The sequence below is a fragment of the Necator americanus genome, chromosome V, assembly GCF_031761385.1.
Source record: "Necator americanus strain Aroian chromosome V, whole genome shotgun sequence".
Classification (NCBI taxonomy): Eukaryota; Metazoa; Nematoda; class Chromadorea; order Rhabditida; family Ancylostomatidae; genus Necator; species Necator americanus.
Genome location: NC_087375.1, coordinates 24769447 through 24788839, shown reverse-complemented (window position 1 = coordinate 24788839; position 19393 = coordinate 24769447). Strand labels below are relative to the sequence as shown.

General features: G+C 39.6%; 2 protein-coding genes across 5 annotated transcripts; one reads left to right on the top strand and one right to left on the bottom strand.

Moving 5' to 3' along the window:
* Positions 1-1829: 1829 nt before the first annotated feature.
* RB195_015079 (uncharacterized protein) lies at positions 1830-14485 on the top strand (the record flags this gene model as incomplete). Of its 4 annotated transcripts, XM_064205613.1 has the most annotated exons (12): positions 1830-1999; positions 2140-2227; positions 2282-2371; positions 2424-2545; positions 3784-3913; positions 4283-4366; positions 4447-4534; positions 4678-4838; positions 4894-5022; positions 5075-5188; positions 5256-5343; positions 7649-7680. In XM_064205613.1, the coding sequence occupies 12 exons, from the start codon at positions 1830-1832 to the stop codon at positions 7678-7680; spliced, it is 1296 nt and encodes a 431-aa protein (XP_064061493.1). The 4 variants fall into 4 exon arrangements, with proteins under 4 accessions (XP_064061493.1, XP_064061494.1, XP_064061491.1 ...); XM_064205610.1 differs by lacking the exons at positions 1830-1999; positions 2140-2227; positions 2282-2371; ... (6 more) ...; positions 5075-5188; positions 5256-5343 and adding exons at positions 7799-7888; positions 7946-8067; positions 8892-9021; ... (5 more) ...; positions 10464-10615; positions 14383-14485 and having other exon boundaries at positions 7650-7736; XM_064205612.1 differs by lacking the exons at positions 1830-1999; positions 2140-2227; positions 2282-2371; ... (7 more) ...; positions 5256-5343; positions 7649-7680 and adding exons at positions 7689-7736; positions 7799-7888; positions 7946-8067; ... (6 more) ...; positions 10464-10615; positions 14383-14485.
* Positions 14486-15719: 1234 nt separating this feature from the next.
* On the bottom strand, positions 15720-16061 carry RB195_015078 (uncharacterized protein; the record flags this gene model as incomplete). Its single annotated transcript, XM_064205609.1, has 1 exon — positions 15720-16061. One exon carries the CDS (start codon positions 16059-16061, stop codon positions 15720-15722), a length of 342 nt encoding a protein of 113 aa, XP_064061490.1.
* Positions 16062-19393: the final 3332 nt, after the last annotated feature.

Sequence of the window (19393 nt, the reverse complement as noted above, 5' to 3'; positions counted from 1 at the left end):
AAAGTGTTCGAAATCGTTTGCTTTCGATTGGGATCTTCAAAAATCAAATTTAAATATTCGTTTGCTCCCAAAAATTCTGACGACCTCCAACTGGCCAGTCTGAAGATGTCTGGCGATGTTGAGGTGTGGGTAAGGAGCGGTATTTTACTTATATTGACCTGAGAACTTTGATAACACCCACGTTATCATAAATGCTGTACTGGAGTGTTGCTAGCTAGAAATTTACTCATTTTTAATATCTCTGATTAACACAAGTTAGTAGAATTTATTGGTAATTTTTGATATTTCAAGCGGCTAGCTGAGAAAAATGGTTCGAACTCATCATTGCTCATTGTTAAGCCTCTACCAGTTTGTTCAATGCACAATAATTCTGATATCTAGTTGAGCTCGACAGCAGAACGTTTTTTATTTGATCTTTTTCTAGTCTATTTTGTATAGGATGAAAACTCTATAGAGGAACTCTACAGTACGTTATATATATATATATATATATATATATATATATATATATATATATCTGAGAAATGTACATGAATGCATCCGAGAAAATTTCGAGTAATCAGTCAAGTCCAAAATATCCGCATGTTCAACTTTTGATTAAATAAGTAAACTATCGTGTGAATGGCGTGCGCAAAGCACAAAGCAGTTCGATGATCGAGAAGCAGAAAAGAGGAGTCATTCTATGTTTCTCTGTTCTTTCTATGGATATGGATGGGAATGTAAGATTTTTCAAATATCGCAATATCTCCGAATGGAATTTAAGTGTCCTATTATTGGCATTCGGTCTCAACATTCACAAGTGCCGTTACCGCAGTTTAAGCGCGAAAATAAATTGTGACCGTTTTTCTTACTTTCAAAAATTTTCTAGGTACACCATCATAATTTTGTTTCCTTGAGGAGAGTACGCTTTTTCAAATATTAGCTGTTCTTTACTTACCTGTTTTCAATAACAAGTTTTTACTTGCTTGATTTGATCGGCGGACTGGGTACTATCGCGTGACGCCTTACTATGCATCTCCTCCGAAGCACGTAGTTCCCGAGCGTACCTCTGCCCAACCTTGTGGATTTTGGCAGGAGAAGAATCCAGTCATTGACGTAACGTGTTGCAGAAAGTCTGTATACGTCCAAGTTTTGCAGCCGCCCGGTCCAGCTGCCCGCATTCTTCTCAGCATTGAAAGAAGAAGCATGTGGCAGATGCTCTCAATGAATGCTAGTGCTCTTGCTAGCTTGACACACAGCACAGCGTGATCTTCTCGGACTGTGGTCGAGGCCCGGCGTCGCGCGGGACTCTCTTCTCTCCGAACGTGAGCCAATGGCGGACGCCAGACCTCATTCGCAGCTGGTGAACGGCCAACGTGCGGAAGGAACACGCGCTTTAAGAGAGAACGTTAGTGATAGAATATGGATCATTTAGGATAGATTAGTAATTCATAGTATTGGGCAATAGGCCAACTAGGTAAATTTCTGCAGTGAAATCTCTAAAGTGTAACAGAAATTATCTCCAGTTGCTGTCCCGCAACGATCACTGTCGCCATATTGCAACATTGGTTGTGGTATCCACTGACCAGCCGTTTGTCACAAATTCTCAGCAGCGCGTGTCGAAGACCCATGTCTGATCCTTGTGCTCTATATTCTAGAACTTAGTCGAACAAAGCTTAGCTTCTACTGGGATATGCACCTGAAGAAAAGGGCAGAAATCATTCAGATTCCACAATAAGTTGCAAGATTTAGTTAGCCGTTTATTTTAAAATCTCCTTTGATCTTTTTTTAGTAGACATTTGATGGTGCTTTTTTAGATAAACCAATTAGATATTTCTTAACTTTCACGTATGCCGTTCAAAAAAATCTTTCAAGAAGGCTTTCCATATCAAAGTCACTTTTTACAAAAAGCAAACATTCCGTACCGCATCATCGTTCTTAAATTTATCGCAAAGTGTCATTCTAAAGGCAACGCAACATTCAGTCACCCACTTTGCTTAGTCCAATACTTGCTCGACAGGTAGTTTTGCTCTTTACCTTCCTGTCTTTCTTCTTCTCGTAACTTTCTCCTGGATGATGGAGAGGGAACATGTCTAGAATAGATTTCCTCTTAGACGATAGCCTACTTCGCAGATGTCATCTACAACTTGACCGTTGCAGAATGCATATTCTCTTTCTCAGCGTTATCATTGGTTTGACAACAGCAGTTGTCATCAGACAACCTCTAAAATGGCACAAGTCGAAAAAGGTCGGGAAATTTACGTTAAATAGTTAGATTTCCTGCGCTCATGCTTCCTTTCAGGTTGATATGATCGAACGTGGTGTCTATGCACAATATCTTCAACATATGAACGCTATGCGCGCGCAGACCCCAGGAGTTGTTCCAAACAGAGTAGGACTTCTCAAAGCTTTTGTGCATGAGATCCTAAAAAGAAATATTGAAGGTACTGGATTATAGCGACTACGAATACGTTGCAAATATCACCATCGGAACACCCGGTCAGCCTTTTGTCATAGTGCCCGACACTGGATCTGCCAACCTATGGGTGCCTGCCTCTAACTGCGAGTGAGTTTTTGAGTTCATTTAAAAAAAGAAGTTTTTTTGCGGAGTAGCAGTCGCCAAAACGTGAATCGGGGACACTCAGAAGTTTATGGTGGCTGAGAAACTGCGAAGCTTTCTAAACATTTCCCGAAAAAATAGGAATAACCTCTGCTATGACTCTGGCGAACGGATACCTTTACGAACCTCGCATCAAAAGGGAAATGAACTTTAATTCCCAATAATTAAATTAACAGCTAATTTTCAATGTGACATAAGGCATTCAAAATTGTTAAATTTGAAATTTTGAAATTTTAGAATTTTAAATGCACTTTGGCATGTCTTTGAAATTGGAAAAAACCATCTACGACTCATTCTTCAAATCAGTGACTCACCAGAGGTTATGAGTGAAAACTTTACATGTACAGAATAGGTGAAAAGCATGGTCGCATTGTTTGATACTGATATATCACAATAAAAAATTAGGAAAGCATTTTTCCTTCTTTTTTGTGGATTTCTGCGTGCTCTCTGGTGATATATTGCTCACGTTCTTTTCAGGATGAAACCTAATGCTCACTTCTTACCCAGTGCTAAAAGCGAGAAAGCTTTTTAAAATTGTATGATCCGTTTCGAACTGTTCGGAAAGCGTCTTCAAGCGTGAATCGATGCAAAACGTTGCTATCAGATCGATCCCAATGTGTCAAAAACCGGCAAATTTATCCAGAACTGTGCCGTGAGCCTGAATTCCGCTACGAAGAGTATCGAAACTGTGTTTCAAAATCTTCGGAAGAGGCGTGTAGAATGAAAAAGTTAAGAGTGGATTTTGCGATCCGGTGAGGATCTTTTCGGTGACGTTCTTCACCATCGAAAAAATGCACAAAGGTTTGAACGCTCGGCAATCAATGAGCAGAATGCAGAAGAATTGCAAAAGCAAGAGCTCCACTCTTCCGAAATGATGGCTGGAATGGTCTGTAAAGGAATTATATTTGTGGAGAAAACCGCGGTGACTTTCGTTGGTAAAGGAACAGAAGTCGTAGAGTACGAGTACGAAACCTGCAGCAACAATAAAAACCTGCAAATGTGTCGAAGACGACTGCTACCACAATTGCCAGAAATGACTGGGATTCATAGAGCTTCTCATAAAATGTTCAACCCATTTGACCCAGATCAACTAGTCTTCTTTTTTTTCGAGAGTGCACTGATCGTCACTAAATTAGTTATATTTGACGAGAATTGTTCACACTAAAGAATCTCGGAATTTTCAGTCGTTCCTGTAATTTCAAGCACAAGTTTGTGGAGGACGACTCGACGACGTTTGTTAAAACAACAAAAAAGTGGAAAATTCAGTATGGTCAAGGAAGCGCGCGAGGAGTATTCGGCAAAGATATCGTCAGGGTAAGTGTAGAATAATGTGGAACATCTTAAAAAATTCGAAGAGAGTGACTTAACTTCACTCCAGCATATAACTTGATTTTGAAAAAAAGTTTTCACACAAAAGCAAAAATAAAAAGCTTCCAGAAGAAAATTTAACGGTAATCAAATATGTTAATATCAGGAACTGTTCGAAGCATAGTTTGGTACAATACAAAAAAATCATAAATTCGAGTCTTGTAGCGCTTGCTAAGCTTTGATTGTACCTCTTCTCTACGAACGCTGACACTTTCATCTGTTCACAGATTTAACCAAATCATAATTCTTCAATCATAACTTCCAGGAAGTTTTCCGTGTACAATCGAGAACTACCAAAATGTTTCTATTGTTTAGTTTGGTGGTGACGATGAGCAGCAATTGGTAATCAACAACACAACTTTCGGCCTGGCTGCCCACATTTCATCAGACTTTGACGATGTGAGAGCGAACACACATGCAGAATACACAAACTAGCAGATACACACTTCCAACATTTTACTGCAGTAATATCGTTGCAGGACCCAGCCGATGGTGTACTCGGCCTGGCATTCACAGCACTGGCTGTCGGCGGCGTTGTACCACCTCTCGAAAACGCAATTAAACAAGGTCGGTATGATAAACAACATCATCTAAACGAATAATGCGACTTCAAAAAATGACGGATTTTGAGGCAGCCTTGTTTGATCTTGCACTTCTTTCCTCTTCGGACGCATCAAAAAATGGAGCGTTTTATTCTATACTTTCCTTAGACTTATTGGACGAGCCCATATTCACTGTCTGGTTGGCACGACGAGGACCTCTAGATGGCGTCCCCGGAGGCGTGTTCACGTATGGCGGTCTCGACAAGGAAAACTGTGGAAAGGTTATTGCCTACGAGCCTCTCACATCCGCCAAGTACTTCCAGTTCAAGGTGTCTTGCTCCATTTGAGCCTGAGATGGACAAATAATGAACTCGTCTCTTTAAGATGAAATCCATTGGAGTTGGGAAATCTAAGACAAGAACCTCTTACCAAGCGATGTCAGATACTGGGACGTCCTTCATTGGCGGTCCCAAAGCTGAAACTGACCGACTCGCAAAAGCCGTTGGAGCTGAGGTTTTGTTGTTTTCGTCTCACATACAAACGTTGTCTAAGAACAAAATTCTAGTTTGACAAGGAGTACGACTCCTACATAATCCCGTGCAATGCAGCAACGCTCAACTTGGACATCTACATCGGACAGCAGAAGTATCCTATTAAGCCTGCCAACTACATTATCAGTGTAGGTTCAGAGTTGAACTGAAAATTAGGACCAGTGCGATGGATTTTTCTGACGTTTCTGTTGACAGGCTGGCGATGACGTATGTCTGTTCACCGTGTTTCCAATATCCTTTGGCGGAATCGGTCCTCAGTGGATTCTTGGCGATCCGTTCATTCGTCAGTACTGCAACATTCATGACATGAAAAACAAGCGCATCGGATTCGCTAAATCCCTTCAGAATTAGATATTTTTAAAATTAGTAGGAGCAGTAAATTTGAGCATTTTTTCTGTTCACAACCAAATGTGAGGCGATTCTTTCCGAATATCAGGAATCTGTCATTGTTCATAGCCTCGCCGCAGATGTTCACATACGAGATAAATATATTTTTAAGTCACACGTAGGTTGTGATTCTCAGCGTATTTATAAAAGTCACCAAATCTTGAAGGAAGGATGGGCAAGAATGAATTCAAAAAGTAGAATCGGGTAATTCCTAATCCGTGTATTGGTCAAAGTGGTTGCCCTAATTTTCGCTAGTTTTCCACCTTGTACCGTCGCTGCCTTACCATGAGCGGTTTCGCTCTGCTGTCTCGATGGAAAATTGAAGCTGAAATAACGTTCGAGTCGAATTGTCTTTATTTTTAAATCTGAAGGGTCGATCTGATTCATTTTCATTATCATTGAATATTTCAAAAGTATTTTTCGGATCTGGTGTTTCGCTTAGTCCATGTTGTATGAAAAATGGAAATTAAGGTAGTGTGTAATAGAAAAATGACAACGGTAACTAAATACAAAGCTATTTGACGTTTACCTTCATAAAGGGATAAAGTTAAAGGAAAACAAAAATAAAAAAAAATTTCGGCAGAAACAGTCTTAGGTTAAAATTACCACGTTAAGTTGCCACTACATTTTTTGGACTTTGCTCGATACAAAAATTATGTTGCATCACACTGATAACACCTGACTAGGGGAATCCAGAAAAGCTGATTTCCGACAGTCTTAACTCCGACAATAAAAAATGCCTTTAGTTTCAAAACTCCCTGTTCACGTACCCTTTCTCGAAGCGCTTCATCATTTTTTATAATGTCTTTATCACTGGAAAAAACTAATCCCTCATTGCTGTTAGGTTGGTCCGAAAGTCTTGCACCAGGTTTCAAACAATCATAATTTTATTATCCATAGATATAAATCAACAAAATAGCGACCAACATTATCCATTGCGTATGTCCAACGTTTCACTAGACTATCAATTTTATCTCAGTTGCAGAAGTCCAGATCTCTGGGGAACTCCTAGTATACCGTCTTACGTTTCATAATTCATATGTAAAGGTAGAGACGAAACAAATGCTCCACAAATTCGGCTCTTTATGACTGTTCTCCGGATTTATTGGACAATAGGCGTAGTCGGTATTGTAAAACGTTATCGAATTCGATGTGGCTACGTCAATGTCCCCGAGTACAAAAAGCGCGCTGATAAGAAGACTAGAGCATTATCTGTTTAACTTCAGCTTAGCTTTCTCTCTTTCTTCCATGAACCGTTCTTTGATGGGTCCTTGTTCTCTGCTATTCACCAAAATTCAACTAGTCGAAAACATTTGGAAAAAAAGATAAACTAAATAAGGATTTACCGTATTCCCTCTGAAGGAAATACGCAAGTTGTCCACAAATTCATCAGAAAATTCCACGTTAGGTTAATAACTAGGTCCGGGATCTTAGAACTAGAAGAAAATGAAGCGGAGAGATAATAAAATGAGTAACTATATCCATTCCAAAAAAGATACAGAACAAAAGTAGAACTCCAACGATTTTGCACGCAGCATCAAACGTTTTCTTTTTTTCTATTGATATTCCTGCTTTCTCGCGGACAGTAGGGAATTCCGCTATTTTCCATCCATTAGGTGAAAGCATTTTTTGGATTGCGTAAAACAGTAACATCCAGAAAGGCGAAGAAAATTAGACATTATCCAATAATTAAAACGGAGGTTCACCAGTGGTGTAATTACATTCTAAGGACATGGTGCAAAAGTATTTTAAAGAGTACAACAAAGAAAAGTGTACAAAAAGAAGTAAACAAAAAGGATGAACGTGATAAAACGCTTCAGCTTGAAATTCTTTGCTTTCGTTTTTCCGAGCGAAAGTAGAAATAAACTGCGTTATGCATATGGGCACTTACACAAAATAAGTTTATCTCCTCGCAAATCTCGGCAAGTCACTACCGACTTCAAATTAACTACATTAATCAGCACCACTAACAACCACCAGTAGTGAGACGAGTACGTAGCCAACGTCTAAGGCAACCGCGCACGAAGCTCGTAATGTTACAACTCACGTAGGAAATCCGACCTGATGTATGACAGTGAAAAATAAAACATGCGTAAAATATTCTAATCTCACAGACAAGCGTAATGATTTGTTTTCCTCTGCATTCTCTCTTTTGGATATGAAAAGTGCTTCAACCCTCGCAATATTTCCTATTTTTTTAGAATGCGCACCGCCGTTCTCCTTGCCCTGGTAGGGCTTGCAATGGCTGCTGTCCATGAGCACAAACTCACATGGAAGAAATCCAGAAAAGTGAGCAAGTTTAGGACGAGAGCTGACAAGAGCCTTTGCTTTTAATATAGTAACATATTTAGCTCGAAATGATTGAACGAGGAGAGTACGCCGCTTTTGTTGAGTACCGTAACGCCCTTCGCGCTGCGAACCTGGCTACAGCGTCGCAACAGGTACGAATCTCTTGAAAATACTCGATTACAGTTACCTAGACAATGTATCTACTTGAGGTTTTCGACTACGGAGATTATGAATACATCGGAAACATCTCCATCGGTACTCCTAACCAATACTTTATGGTTGTGCTCGACACTGGATCCGCCAACCTTTGGGTACCAGAAACTGCTTGCGAGTGAGTATCACTGGAGAGCATCCTGTCTGGTGCTTTTTTTGCTTAGCAACAAAAAGCCAAAAGATTAAATGAGTCCAAATGCGACAGTTTTAACTAGCTGCTGGCACACTTATGTTCGTGCACAACTGTCCTCTTCACTCAGAGTAACCTAATGGCTTCCGTAAGGTAAATCTTGTGTAACTCTAGAACTATTCCGCCAAAATTATCTGAGGGCTTAGAAGAAGAAACTTATACCAATTTCCTTGACTGCTATGAAGGCAGCGTACCGCAAAACTGACGATCCTGGAAACGTTCCATCTGGAAAAGGCATAGATCACAAGTATAGACCTACCACGCATAATTCTCGTAACTGTTCTGAATAACGGGGGGAAAACCACTTTCCGATCGAATTTTCCTGCGATGCACGTTATAAAGCGCCGCATTTGTATACACGTCGATTCCTCAGCAGTCTATTTATTAGTTCTACTTGAATAGACTGCTGAAGGAACCTCCTTGATTCTCGAGACGCGGGGCGTTACAAGGCGTCGCAGATATTTCCTAACAAACCATTTCTACAATTTTGACGCTAATTAACGCTATTTTCGTAAAAACGGCCATTTTCATCGCTTTTCTCGCAAACGAAAACAAGAATTGGCAAAAAATGTCACTATTAATTTATATCTATTACGGAGCCTTGGGGAACATCATTATCTCTCAATCAATCTAAGAGAAAGCACAGATAGGCTAAACAATTAAAACTTATCTAATACTCTGCAATGATAAGGCGCACCATTATGGACATGCTGTACCAAGAACATAGAACAAAGAATCAAAGATTCATTCAGTGCCTCGTGCAACAAGAAGCGGAAGTTCGTCGCTTCGTCATCGAGCACCTTCGTCAAAAGCACGAAGACATGGACTATTCAGTACGGTTCCGGAGACGCTAAAGGAGTTCTTGGTACCGACACAGTGAGGGTAAGGAAAGCGATAAATAAAAATGCTTATCAGCGATGTGAAAAAGAAATTGTAAAGAAAGGTTGGATAATTTCCAGTTCGGAGGACCTACGGAGAAGCAACTTGTTGTACCAAGGACAACCTTCGGCCTCGCCACTCACATCTCTTCTGACTTCAAGAACGTTAGTAGTGTTCACCTTTGCAATATTATTCAACCAAGAATTGGCACTGTCAAACCGCCATCAACTTACCGTCCACTTGGACCACAAAGTGAAATTTTCAACATTTGAACCGCTGATTTGAATCACCTCACCTTCGTTACAGGACCCTACTGACGGTATTCTTGGACTGGCCTTCACCTCTTTGGCAGTCGATCGTGTTGTCCCTCCTCTCATCAATGCCATCAACCAAAGTGAGAATTCTCTCATGCCTATAATCACAAGGAAATTCACGAAACGTTTCTGAGCCATACCCGTTTCGTTCTAAGATTTGCTTGATCAACCACTCTTCACTGTCTGGATGGAACATCGAGGAAAGCTCGAGGGCGCCGTCGGTGGACTCTTCACCTATGGAGCCATTGATACCACGAACTGTGGACCAGTTATCGCCTACCAACCCCTCTCCTCTGCCACATACTTTGAGTTCCAGGTAGATATTATTGAGACGAAAGTTTCCCAGTACTTTCGACGTTAACTTCAAAAATTTTCAGATGGCCGCCATTGGATTGGGATCGTACACTAACTCGAAGGCCTATTCGGTAATCTCCGACACTGGTACCTCTTTCATCGGTGGACCGAAGACCGTCACTGATGCGATTGCCAAGGCTGCCGGAGCCAAGGTTGGTTAAGCAGTGATGAGCGAATGTTTCTCGCACATTCGCGCATATTTTGTGCTTCGAAAGTACGGAGTACCACTAGTGACCAGATCGTAGTGAAACGCATTATTTGATTCCATCAGACATCGCAAGTAGGCTTTTGGAAGTTTCCATTCACCATCGTGAACTGCTCTTGGGTGTACTACTTTCTTTTCAGAGAGTGTTCTAGAAATACAGATTTACAAAGTAAAACGGAAAAACTTCCTTGGCTTTACTTTGTAATTTTTCCTTCTCCTTTTCTTTCTTAGCTCAGTTGCTGTAGAGAGTATTCTCAACACACAACTTCAGCAGAATTCGTTTATTTAGAGTGCTCTGTAAAGGGTTCCTTTCGCTCATTCAATTTCTGCTGCATCTCGCCTTCCAGGTGCAGGTCACCTGCTTTGAAAACCACGTTTACTTTTAGTACAGCGCGCTCGAAGAATCCTACACTATTTCCTGCACTGCTAAGCCGGCCACTCTTGACATCACCATCGGCACTCAGAAATACTCCATCGACCCCGTGAACTATATCGTTAGCGTGAGTATTCCACTGTTCCATCAATCACTACTCAACTGTATATCTGAAAAAAGCAGTCTACGTTAATTTTAGGCTGGCACCAATCAATGCCTGTTCGCCATATTCCCATTCAATTTCGGAGGTTTCGGTCCGTCTTGGATTCTCGGCGATCCTTTCATTCGTCAGTACTGCAACATCTACGACATCGGTCAAAAGCGCATGGGATTCGCAGCATCCCTTCAGAAGTAGATTATTGCACATATATAATTTTTATAAAGATTACATCTGTCCCGTAACCTAGAGAAGAAATAGGCACTGTTGTGCATGCTTTAGTCCAGGTGATGATGAATATTAAAAATGCTTCTCGGATCGAGAACTGGTCACTGGAAGGATTTGAAAGGACATATGAGAGGAAACGCACGCAAAGGCAATTTCAAATTACTGGAGTATTTATCCCAGTAAGCTATGCAGTCATTAAAGTAAATTTACAAGTTAAAGGTGGTCATGCGGAGTCGTTTTTGAAAACTAGTCGTAAAACTCATTATTTGTCGCAGATAAAGAGACTTTCTAGCGAGATTTTGTAGATATGAAAAGTGCCGCCAAAGAACTTCGGCAATAAATACCTAATACCACAAAACCAAATGGTTGTCACGCTGAATGATTTCCTAGGGATCAGTTCTCGCCTGGTGAAGTTTGGATACTTTTGATTCTTTTCTGCAATGGGAAGGTATACTAATGGAGAATAGATCTCAAAGTAAATGGAAGCTGTCTAAGACCAAGAAAATGTTCTATTATGTCCCACCATCACTAGTTTGATTGACTTTTACATACATTCCTGGTCACTCACTTAAAAAAACCATCATTTGTCAAATTTAATAGGATCCGAAAAGCGCGTAAGTGGCACATAATGATACTTTAAAGCAGTATAAAAATTGACGGCATTGGGATTTTTCCAAAAAAAAGGCATTGGCGTAAACCACGAGTGTGAGCGCGGTGACGTTTGACTCCTGCTGTCCTGAATCATGGTGCGGGACACAGTAAACGGCCTTTCAACAAATTTCCACGACCGAGCTTCCCTACGAGGCACCGAACAACGTGCTGTGTCAGTGTGATGCATCACGTCCTTGGTTAAATGCGTACCACGAAATTGTGGTACGGAAATCCCAAGAAGAACGTAGTGTTGAGGTTGTAGATTAGGGTAGAGAGCGTGACCCCACTCAATTCCCCCCAATCCCCCTAAAGAGAGACCGCCTTAGTTCCTACGAGAAACGGTGAAACGCGTACCCTTGGGCACGTGCCGATCCTCTGAGGAGCCTATTCGTTGGTTTTCCTTGATTGGGCTGGGGAGCGGACGTGATTAATTTCCAACCGCTCGCTTTTGAACGCTCAAAGGTGGCGCGTAGCAACTGACTTCGTATCGAAGAAGGCGGCCTTCGACGCCGTTTCCTCAATTAGGGGAGAATGGAAGGAGCCACGCTCGCTTTTGTAATCTACAAACCCAAACTTTAAATTCCTTATCTGTACAATAGTGCGGAATAGGTTCACGCTGTCTTATCGAAGTCGTTTTCCACTAGTTTTGTCGCTTAGTTCTCTCCCCGCGCTACGCTAAGAAACTAGTTTGGGAGACATTGATTTGCGCATATTTCTTGTGAGAATGTGCATGCATTACCAGCTTTTTACTAGGATTACTAAGAAGTTGTTGTTTAGTAATTCTATTAAAATCCGTCTTTGCTAGTTCAGTGGTTTCTTCTGTAACTAGGGAAGTCAAGGATTTCATTTCGTAGGAATTAAGTTTCTGCCAACATTTCTGTGTAATCTATCAAGGTTAGAGTCCTACTTAGTCAGATTTTGGAATTTTAATACGCTCTGGACTACAAAAACGGTAATCATGCGCAGCTATGCACAGAAATAGAGTGGAAATTAAGTTCTACGAACTAAAATCTGAGAGACGCGCCAGCAGCAAAAGAGCCGAAAGAACTAGTAAAAAGGACAATGCTATCAATCCGTCCCTGGATACATCTCTTTATCCCTAGGTCCTATTTCTTGAATAGAGCCCTATGCAAGCCGTGGGAACAGACTCAAGAGTATCAAAAAACTACTTGGCAGCTACAGGCCCTTGCTATCCCTCTTCAATGAAGTGATGCGTCCCGCAATTGCCAGAACTATGCAGGAGTGATATTGGATATTTGCTCCTACCTATATGTTCTTTATGAAACATCCTACACTTAAACAAACTCCGAACCTCAATGGGTCAGGACAACACGTAGAAGTAGTTTTATGAAAGGACATTTCATTGGAGAGATTCACCTTCCATCTTCAGAATATATGACTATGTCATTGAGCTCGTCATTGCGAAGGGCTGAAGATGGTTGAAATCTTTTAAGAGTGGTTTGTGTAAAAAAAAATAGGATTTGAATTGGTTATAATAATGGTTATAATTACATTTATAGAGACAAAAGATATTTGAGGAGGGAGGAGGATAAGGGAGAAAAGGAACATCCAACCCTGCCTTAAAGGCATCACTCCACTAATCTGAGGTGGTACGGATTTCAGGTGGAGTATCCATATACGGGATAGCGGAGCGCGCCAGCCATGTGCACGCGCCGCATCTTTCGGTCCGTTTTTTTACGGCAATTAGGAAGAAATGAACGGAATCACCCTCCTCTCCATAACCTATTATCCCTTGTAAGAATACTCCATCTGAAATCTGTACCACCTCAGATTCGTGGGGTGATGCCTTTAACGGAACTGCACTCGAGCTGCATTTAGAGCGCAAAATCCCTCCTAGGGCACAAGGACCGTTCTTTACTGACAAATACAGAATGCACAAAAAGCACCTCTCTGGCCATTCATGGTTCTTTTTCTTGTTGCTGGAAATACTTCACGATTACATACTAGCTTAACTATCCACTCCCAAAAGACCAATTTGGAAACTGATGAAGTTAATACAACATTAATTCCACCTCTACCTTTTTCTCTTAATAGCTTTAGCCAACACGTCATGGATTCTGGAAGACTAACGCTTATGTTTTAGAGCCCCGGCTATTACTACTACTTAGCTATTCACTTCCAACGATGACTTATTGACTGATGAACTATCGCCTTTTCTGAAGGGAAATATATTTATAACTTAAGAGCGGTTTTTGCACTCTATGAACGTTTTTCCACTCAAAAGCGTAATTCAATTACAACAGCGTTGAGCGTCCTAAGCCCAATTTTTTGCCTCAATCATGGCGATAATAATAAGAATAATAATAAACTACAACATGGTTACAAGCTGCCAGTGTATAGAGTACACTAAAATCGTTAATTCTTCGACAGAAGACGAAATTGAGGTTGGACGCTGTTCCGCATCTTTTTCATCTGTCAAGGGATTAGCGATTCTGCTGTACTTGATCCAACAGCGTCCTTCAATAGATTCCTTCAGTTTTGAAAGGCCCAGCTTTGAAGTAGACTACCGTATTGTTCAATATTACGTTTGTGGAAGCACCAATGTAATTAGGACATATGTGGTCATTTCGGAATGCAGTGAAAGTGTGCTATTTCTTTTAGCACCTTTGTTGAAATAATAATTATTACTCATCTCTAAGTGTTGGGAGAAACTAAATAGAGCCAACTAGTAGATATCTGCAAGCTGGGCAGCAGGATCCATCAGATGTGTTAAAAACAAACCAATTACCTTTTACAAATATTCCTCTTTCTAACCTCTTTTTTCTTCCTAGCACTAAAAAAAACTGAAAGAAAGACTACTTCAAATTTAAGCCTCATTGAATTTTTTTTTAATGAGGCTTCGCCTTCGTTTCCATCGCGAATTGAAGACATCCAGACAAGTTTTGCAATTAAATCCTAAGAGAACCAATCAATCTATAATACATCTCATAGTTCTCTACTTTTAAACTTGATTTAGAATGAAATACTGAGGGGTTAAAGTAAATTTTGCTTATCCGTTCGTGAAAAGTAACGCATTTTTGTAAATAATTCAGGCTTTTGGAAAATGTATTTTTCTTTTCAGCGGAAATGTTGACATCCGAGACGATCGTGAAGGCTCATCGGCTGCGACATCGGACAGACTTTTGCCACTGCTGTTATCTCCACTAATAGCTCTGATGCTATAAGGGAAGAGTAACTCGTTGCGCTGCTGCTTATTTTTTTCTCCCAAAGCGAAATGTATGTGACCTATCCTATGTTTGTGACCAGTTCGAGGAAAACATGAATAATTTTTTTCATACGATAAATTATACGAATGATAAGATATGAATGGATGATAAGACCAATCTAATCCGATGAAATGCGTCGCAAAAATCGCTAGCTGATCAGTAAACACCTTGAAGAGACGCCATTGCAGTCCAGCAATAAAAGTATGAAGAGAACAGAACATGTGTGGAACAAATAAAGTATGGGCTAAACACTTCCCCTTCTAACTATTCTGTTTTGTTCGTGTTCAATTCAGGTGATTCAGGGCTGCTAATAGGAGTTTGTTTAAGAATTTGCAAATGCTGGTAGATTTGAAGCATATTACTGAACTAAGTTACATATTTGTTTCTCAAGTCCAGTTGCTGTAATCTGTTTCTCCTCATCAACAGACGAATTTATTCCATTTGCATACAGCCAATATTCTTGCGTATAGAAACGCTCGCAATAGCTCACATAATAGGTTCTTAATATTGTCCATGCCAGGATTTCCCCTAGCCTGAGAACAGTGTTGCGATTGGAGCACCTACGTATGTGACCCAAAGGTAATCCGTCGTTTGTTCTTCGAGAGTCCAATAGAGAAGAAAAAACTTTACGCAGCAGTTCCAGACTTGTGGAGGACCTTGAGGAGCAATCACCGCAAAAACATCCTGTCAGTGTTGTTATTGATATGCCACATTAAAAAATAAGATTTTGATAGGTGTGAGAAAACAGTAGGGTGAACTTTCTCATCCGCCCATAGTTTCATTTTATGAACCGCAAAATAAGTTATAATTATCACTATCAGTGGGAAAATTTTGAAAAAAATGCTCTTTTGAGCGAAGTCTTTTTTATGTATCCTTTTGTGAAGTTATTCTCCGCTCTTTATCGACAAAGCGATCTGTGATACAGTGCTTGACTGATGATGAGCGATTGGCTGGATTTGTTCTCATTGTGTTGTCTTTTGTATTCTTCGCTTTCATGCTCGCAGTCTATCATAAGTCTCATCTAAGCATATATATGTAGTTCTGTACTAAACACATTGGCGGCAACGTAGTCCACATGTGGACTACACGTCATTTCTTTTTAAATTTGATTTATCTCCAGTTCCACTTTTTTGTTATTTTTTCTTCTCGAATAATTAAATCAGACATAACTTGAGCTATATTCTGCGTGGTCTCATAAAAACGTCTTTGTGGAATATAATAATAATAATAATGATAATAATAATAATAATGATAATAATAATAATAATAATAATAATAATAATAATAATAATAATAATAATAATAATAATAATAATAATAATAATAATAATAATAATAATAATAATAATAATAATAATAATAATAATAATAATAATAATAATAATAATAATAATAATAATAATAATAATAATAATAATAATAATAATAATAATAATAATAATAATAATAATAATAATAATAATAATAATAATAATAATAATAATAATAATAATAATAATAATAATAATAATAATAATAATGATAATAATAACATGTAGGTTGCAATCGCAAAAGGCCCCGGTCCCTCATGGCAAATTTTTCCCAAAACGCGATTGTCGTAAAGGAATTAAGAAAGGGGGGGAACGACTAGCAAAGGAGACAAGCTCACAGGCTTTGGATCAGTTCGTTAGATATCTACTGTAACTCTTCAATTATGAAGCCTAACTTGAGTTCGTGTCCTGTAGAGTGAAAAGAATACTGCGTGGCAACCTAACCATCGACCTCTCACCTCACCGGTAATCTTTTGGTCGTTCAGAGGACTTCCTACAGATCGTCCAGTGTAGTTCCCTGAATCTTCTGCTTCAGATTATGTGCGGCTGATCTACTTTTCATTGGTGAATTTCAGCAAGGAAAATTGGTTAATAAATCAAAATCTACCAAATTTATTTCCTTCAATTCTTTGCTCGAAAGAAAAAAAAAACTATGCGGGCTAATTCGCCTATAGATTTGTTGAGTGCTAAATTAGTTAATTAGTCTACATGACAACAGTAATTGAAGCAAACCGAATAAGGAAATTGCTTCATCTTGCGCCTGTGATGGGTGATATGTCATCCAGCAGACGGACGAATAGTGTGGATCAAAACGTTCTCAAAGAGTTGTAAATGCTTTATTTTCATGAAAAATTACCATAAAATGATGCATGCGTCCAGAAATTGTCGAAGATGCGTTGGATCCTTTGTTATTCGGATTTGTTCAAGAGATCCTGTATCTGTGAATCTGAGATGGAGTTGTAAGCATGCCACAGGCGCCGTCTCCAAGCTGGACCGTAGTTCCCTAGAGGACCTATTTCTGATTAATCTACTTTTATTTTCCTTCTGTAATATTCACTCCAATGGAAATCTCTATGTTGCAAATCTCACGTTTTTCTGATTGTCTAGGTGAACTTTTGTGAGAAACTGCGTATTGCTTTTAAAGAGTTTTTTTTAAGATTGAAATAGACAAAAAATGCATAAACCTTCAAATCTTGTCTAAATCGCCTGAAAACTCACCATAACCTCCTAGTGCCTCCATTGGGAAGGCAATGCACAATGCTACTGCAATAGCGAGCAGAAACAAGGCGAGTAGGCGTTCCATTTCTGAAAATTGAGATTTCCTATAATATTGCGATCATCCTTTCCAAAATATAAACAGAGAGATCAAGGTCGTAAAAAAATCTCTGGATTCTGAAATAAGCCATAATGCGGCTGTTTGCTAGCGATGAGAATTCAACGTCTTCATACAGCATGTTGTTCGGGCATATGCTGATAGACGGTTTCCGCAGAGCGCAGGAAGCGACCATCCGGAAAAACAAAAAGCAATGAAAAGTAATTATTCAGCTGGAAGACTGCTGTAATTTATCGGAACAAAAATTATAGCTGGATGCGCGTACATTTTATTGGAAGAAAAAATTTGTAATTTGGAGAAAGGAAGCGGGAAATAACAATTTCACATAAGGATGTCCATGAAACACAAATATTAGAATAACATCGCGCATACATATATGTAGATCGAAAAAATGACCTAAAAGAGGGCGGACTTCAGAAAACGCTTGTGCATCCTTATGTTTTTTTTTTCTGCAATGACTGAAACAAGACAAAATTCGTATCTTGCTTTAGGAAATGTTGTGCGAATATTCACCAACATACAAAAATGCAGTACTTTTTAAACTTTACAAGAAGCTTTCCTTAAACTGAACTGGGAAGTTTTTTGTAAAGCTTCAAAGTTCAGTTTAAGGGAAGCTGTTCATATTCAGGGAAGCGAAGCAGGAAAAGCCGACCACTCGAACAAAAGAACCCAGGAGTGTCGAGGAGTTCACTAACAAAATTCCTGAAGAAAATGTTACGAGCGTAATTAGCCCTCGAAACATCGTTTTCAGCTGAGGATTCGAAAAAAATCTGAACGCAAGTTTTCCGCGCACCTTCAAAATGAGTATTAGAACGACGAGGATTATATGTACCCTTTCAGTGCGACGGCTGCGACACAACAGTGAGCGAAGATAGCTGAAAGAGTAAGTAGCGCATTTCTTGTCTAACAAGAAATTCTGTATGAATGGAAGGAGGGGAAGAAAAAAGAGACTTCAAAAAACCGATTCTTTTTTGGAATGTTAATAAATGGAATGGAATGTTTGGAATTTTGCTCAGTACAGTCTAATGTGCTCAGTATTTTGCAAGAAAAAAAAGGTGAGAGTTCATTATCATTCAGATTTAGCACTTATTCAAGCTCAAAATTGGGTTGGTGAGGGATTCTGAAGTGTTATGTTGTCTAGTGGTGCGAAAATAAAGAGGAACTTGAGCTTCAAACTTTTTTTTGGCTAATTGAATGTATTCTATAATTTTGCTTGCTTCCGTTTTTTCCCCTACAGTACATAACGTAACGCACAAAAAGTGGAGGTGAAATGAGCAAAACAAGGCTGAAATGTTCTAGGAAACACGTGCAAACCTTAGCAGTTGAATCCAGTACATCTCTAGAAAGGTAGCTGTTTCGAGAAATACTCCTAGATGAGTCTATTGCAGGACGCATATTTCAAGTATGCGTGGATGGAGGCTAGAATGCACAACTGTGATTGAACTCCATCTATTAAAGGGATATTTTAAGGCTGTCACTGTTTTCGTTCAATTACGCAGAAACGTGTCCCTATCGAGTCTTTTGGAAACATCTCTTCTGATTGTTGCATTTGGAATTTGAACATTTCAATAGGAAGACAGTGAACGGGTCATCCTTAAATTGTCAAAAATTTAACACGAGTTTTAAAAGTGAAAAATTGAGCATGATGCATACAAACACTTTTAGCAGTCACAGATGCTAACGGATAGACAGCAAAACTTCGGTATGTCCGTAGTGTGGGACATTGCTCCTTGAGATAGAAGGCGGATGGATAGAATGGAAAAATCGGAGTTGGCGGTCACTCCCCTTTGAAGGCTGCACACAGCGAAGTTGAGGGTATTGAAATCTATACATGAAAAAGGGTTACTTCAAAAGTATGAGAGCAATTACACTCAGAAACAGCGTGGGAAACGCCCATGTTGCACAGAATTCTCCCAGGAGGCTGGATAGTCATAGCTTTGAGGATCGCGTAATCAACGATCTGCCAGCAGTGTCCCTGTCAGAGGCAGCGCGTGTGTATGCACCCGCAGACGTTGCACGTTATTAAGTGCTTTGTTGGAGATTTAGAGCAAAGACCTTTCCTGATAGACGATTTTCTGGATGACCTGGTCCTGCAGATATAACGCTCCCTTGATAACCTTACTACAAATAAAATGTTCTTGTACCTAAAAAAGAATAGAATAAAATGCATATGAGGATTTTTAAACTATGTCTTGCATTTAATAACATTGAAATTTTGAACGA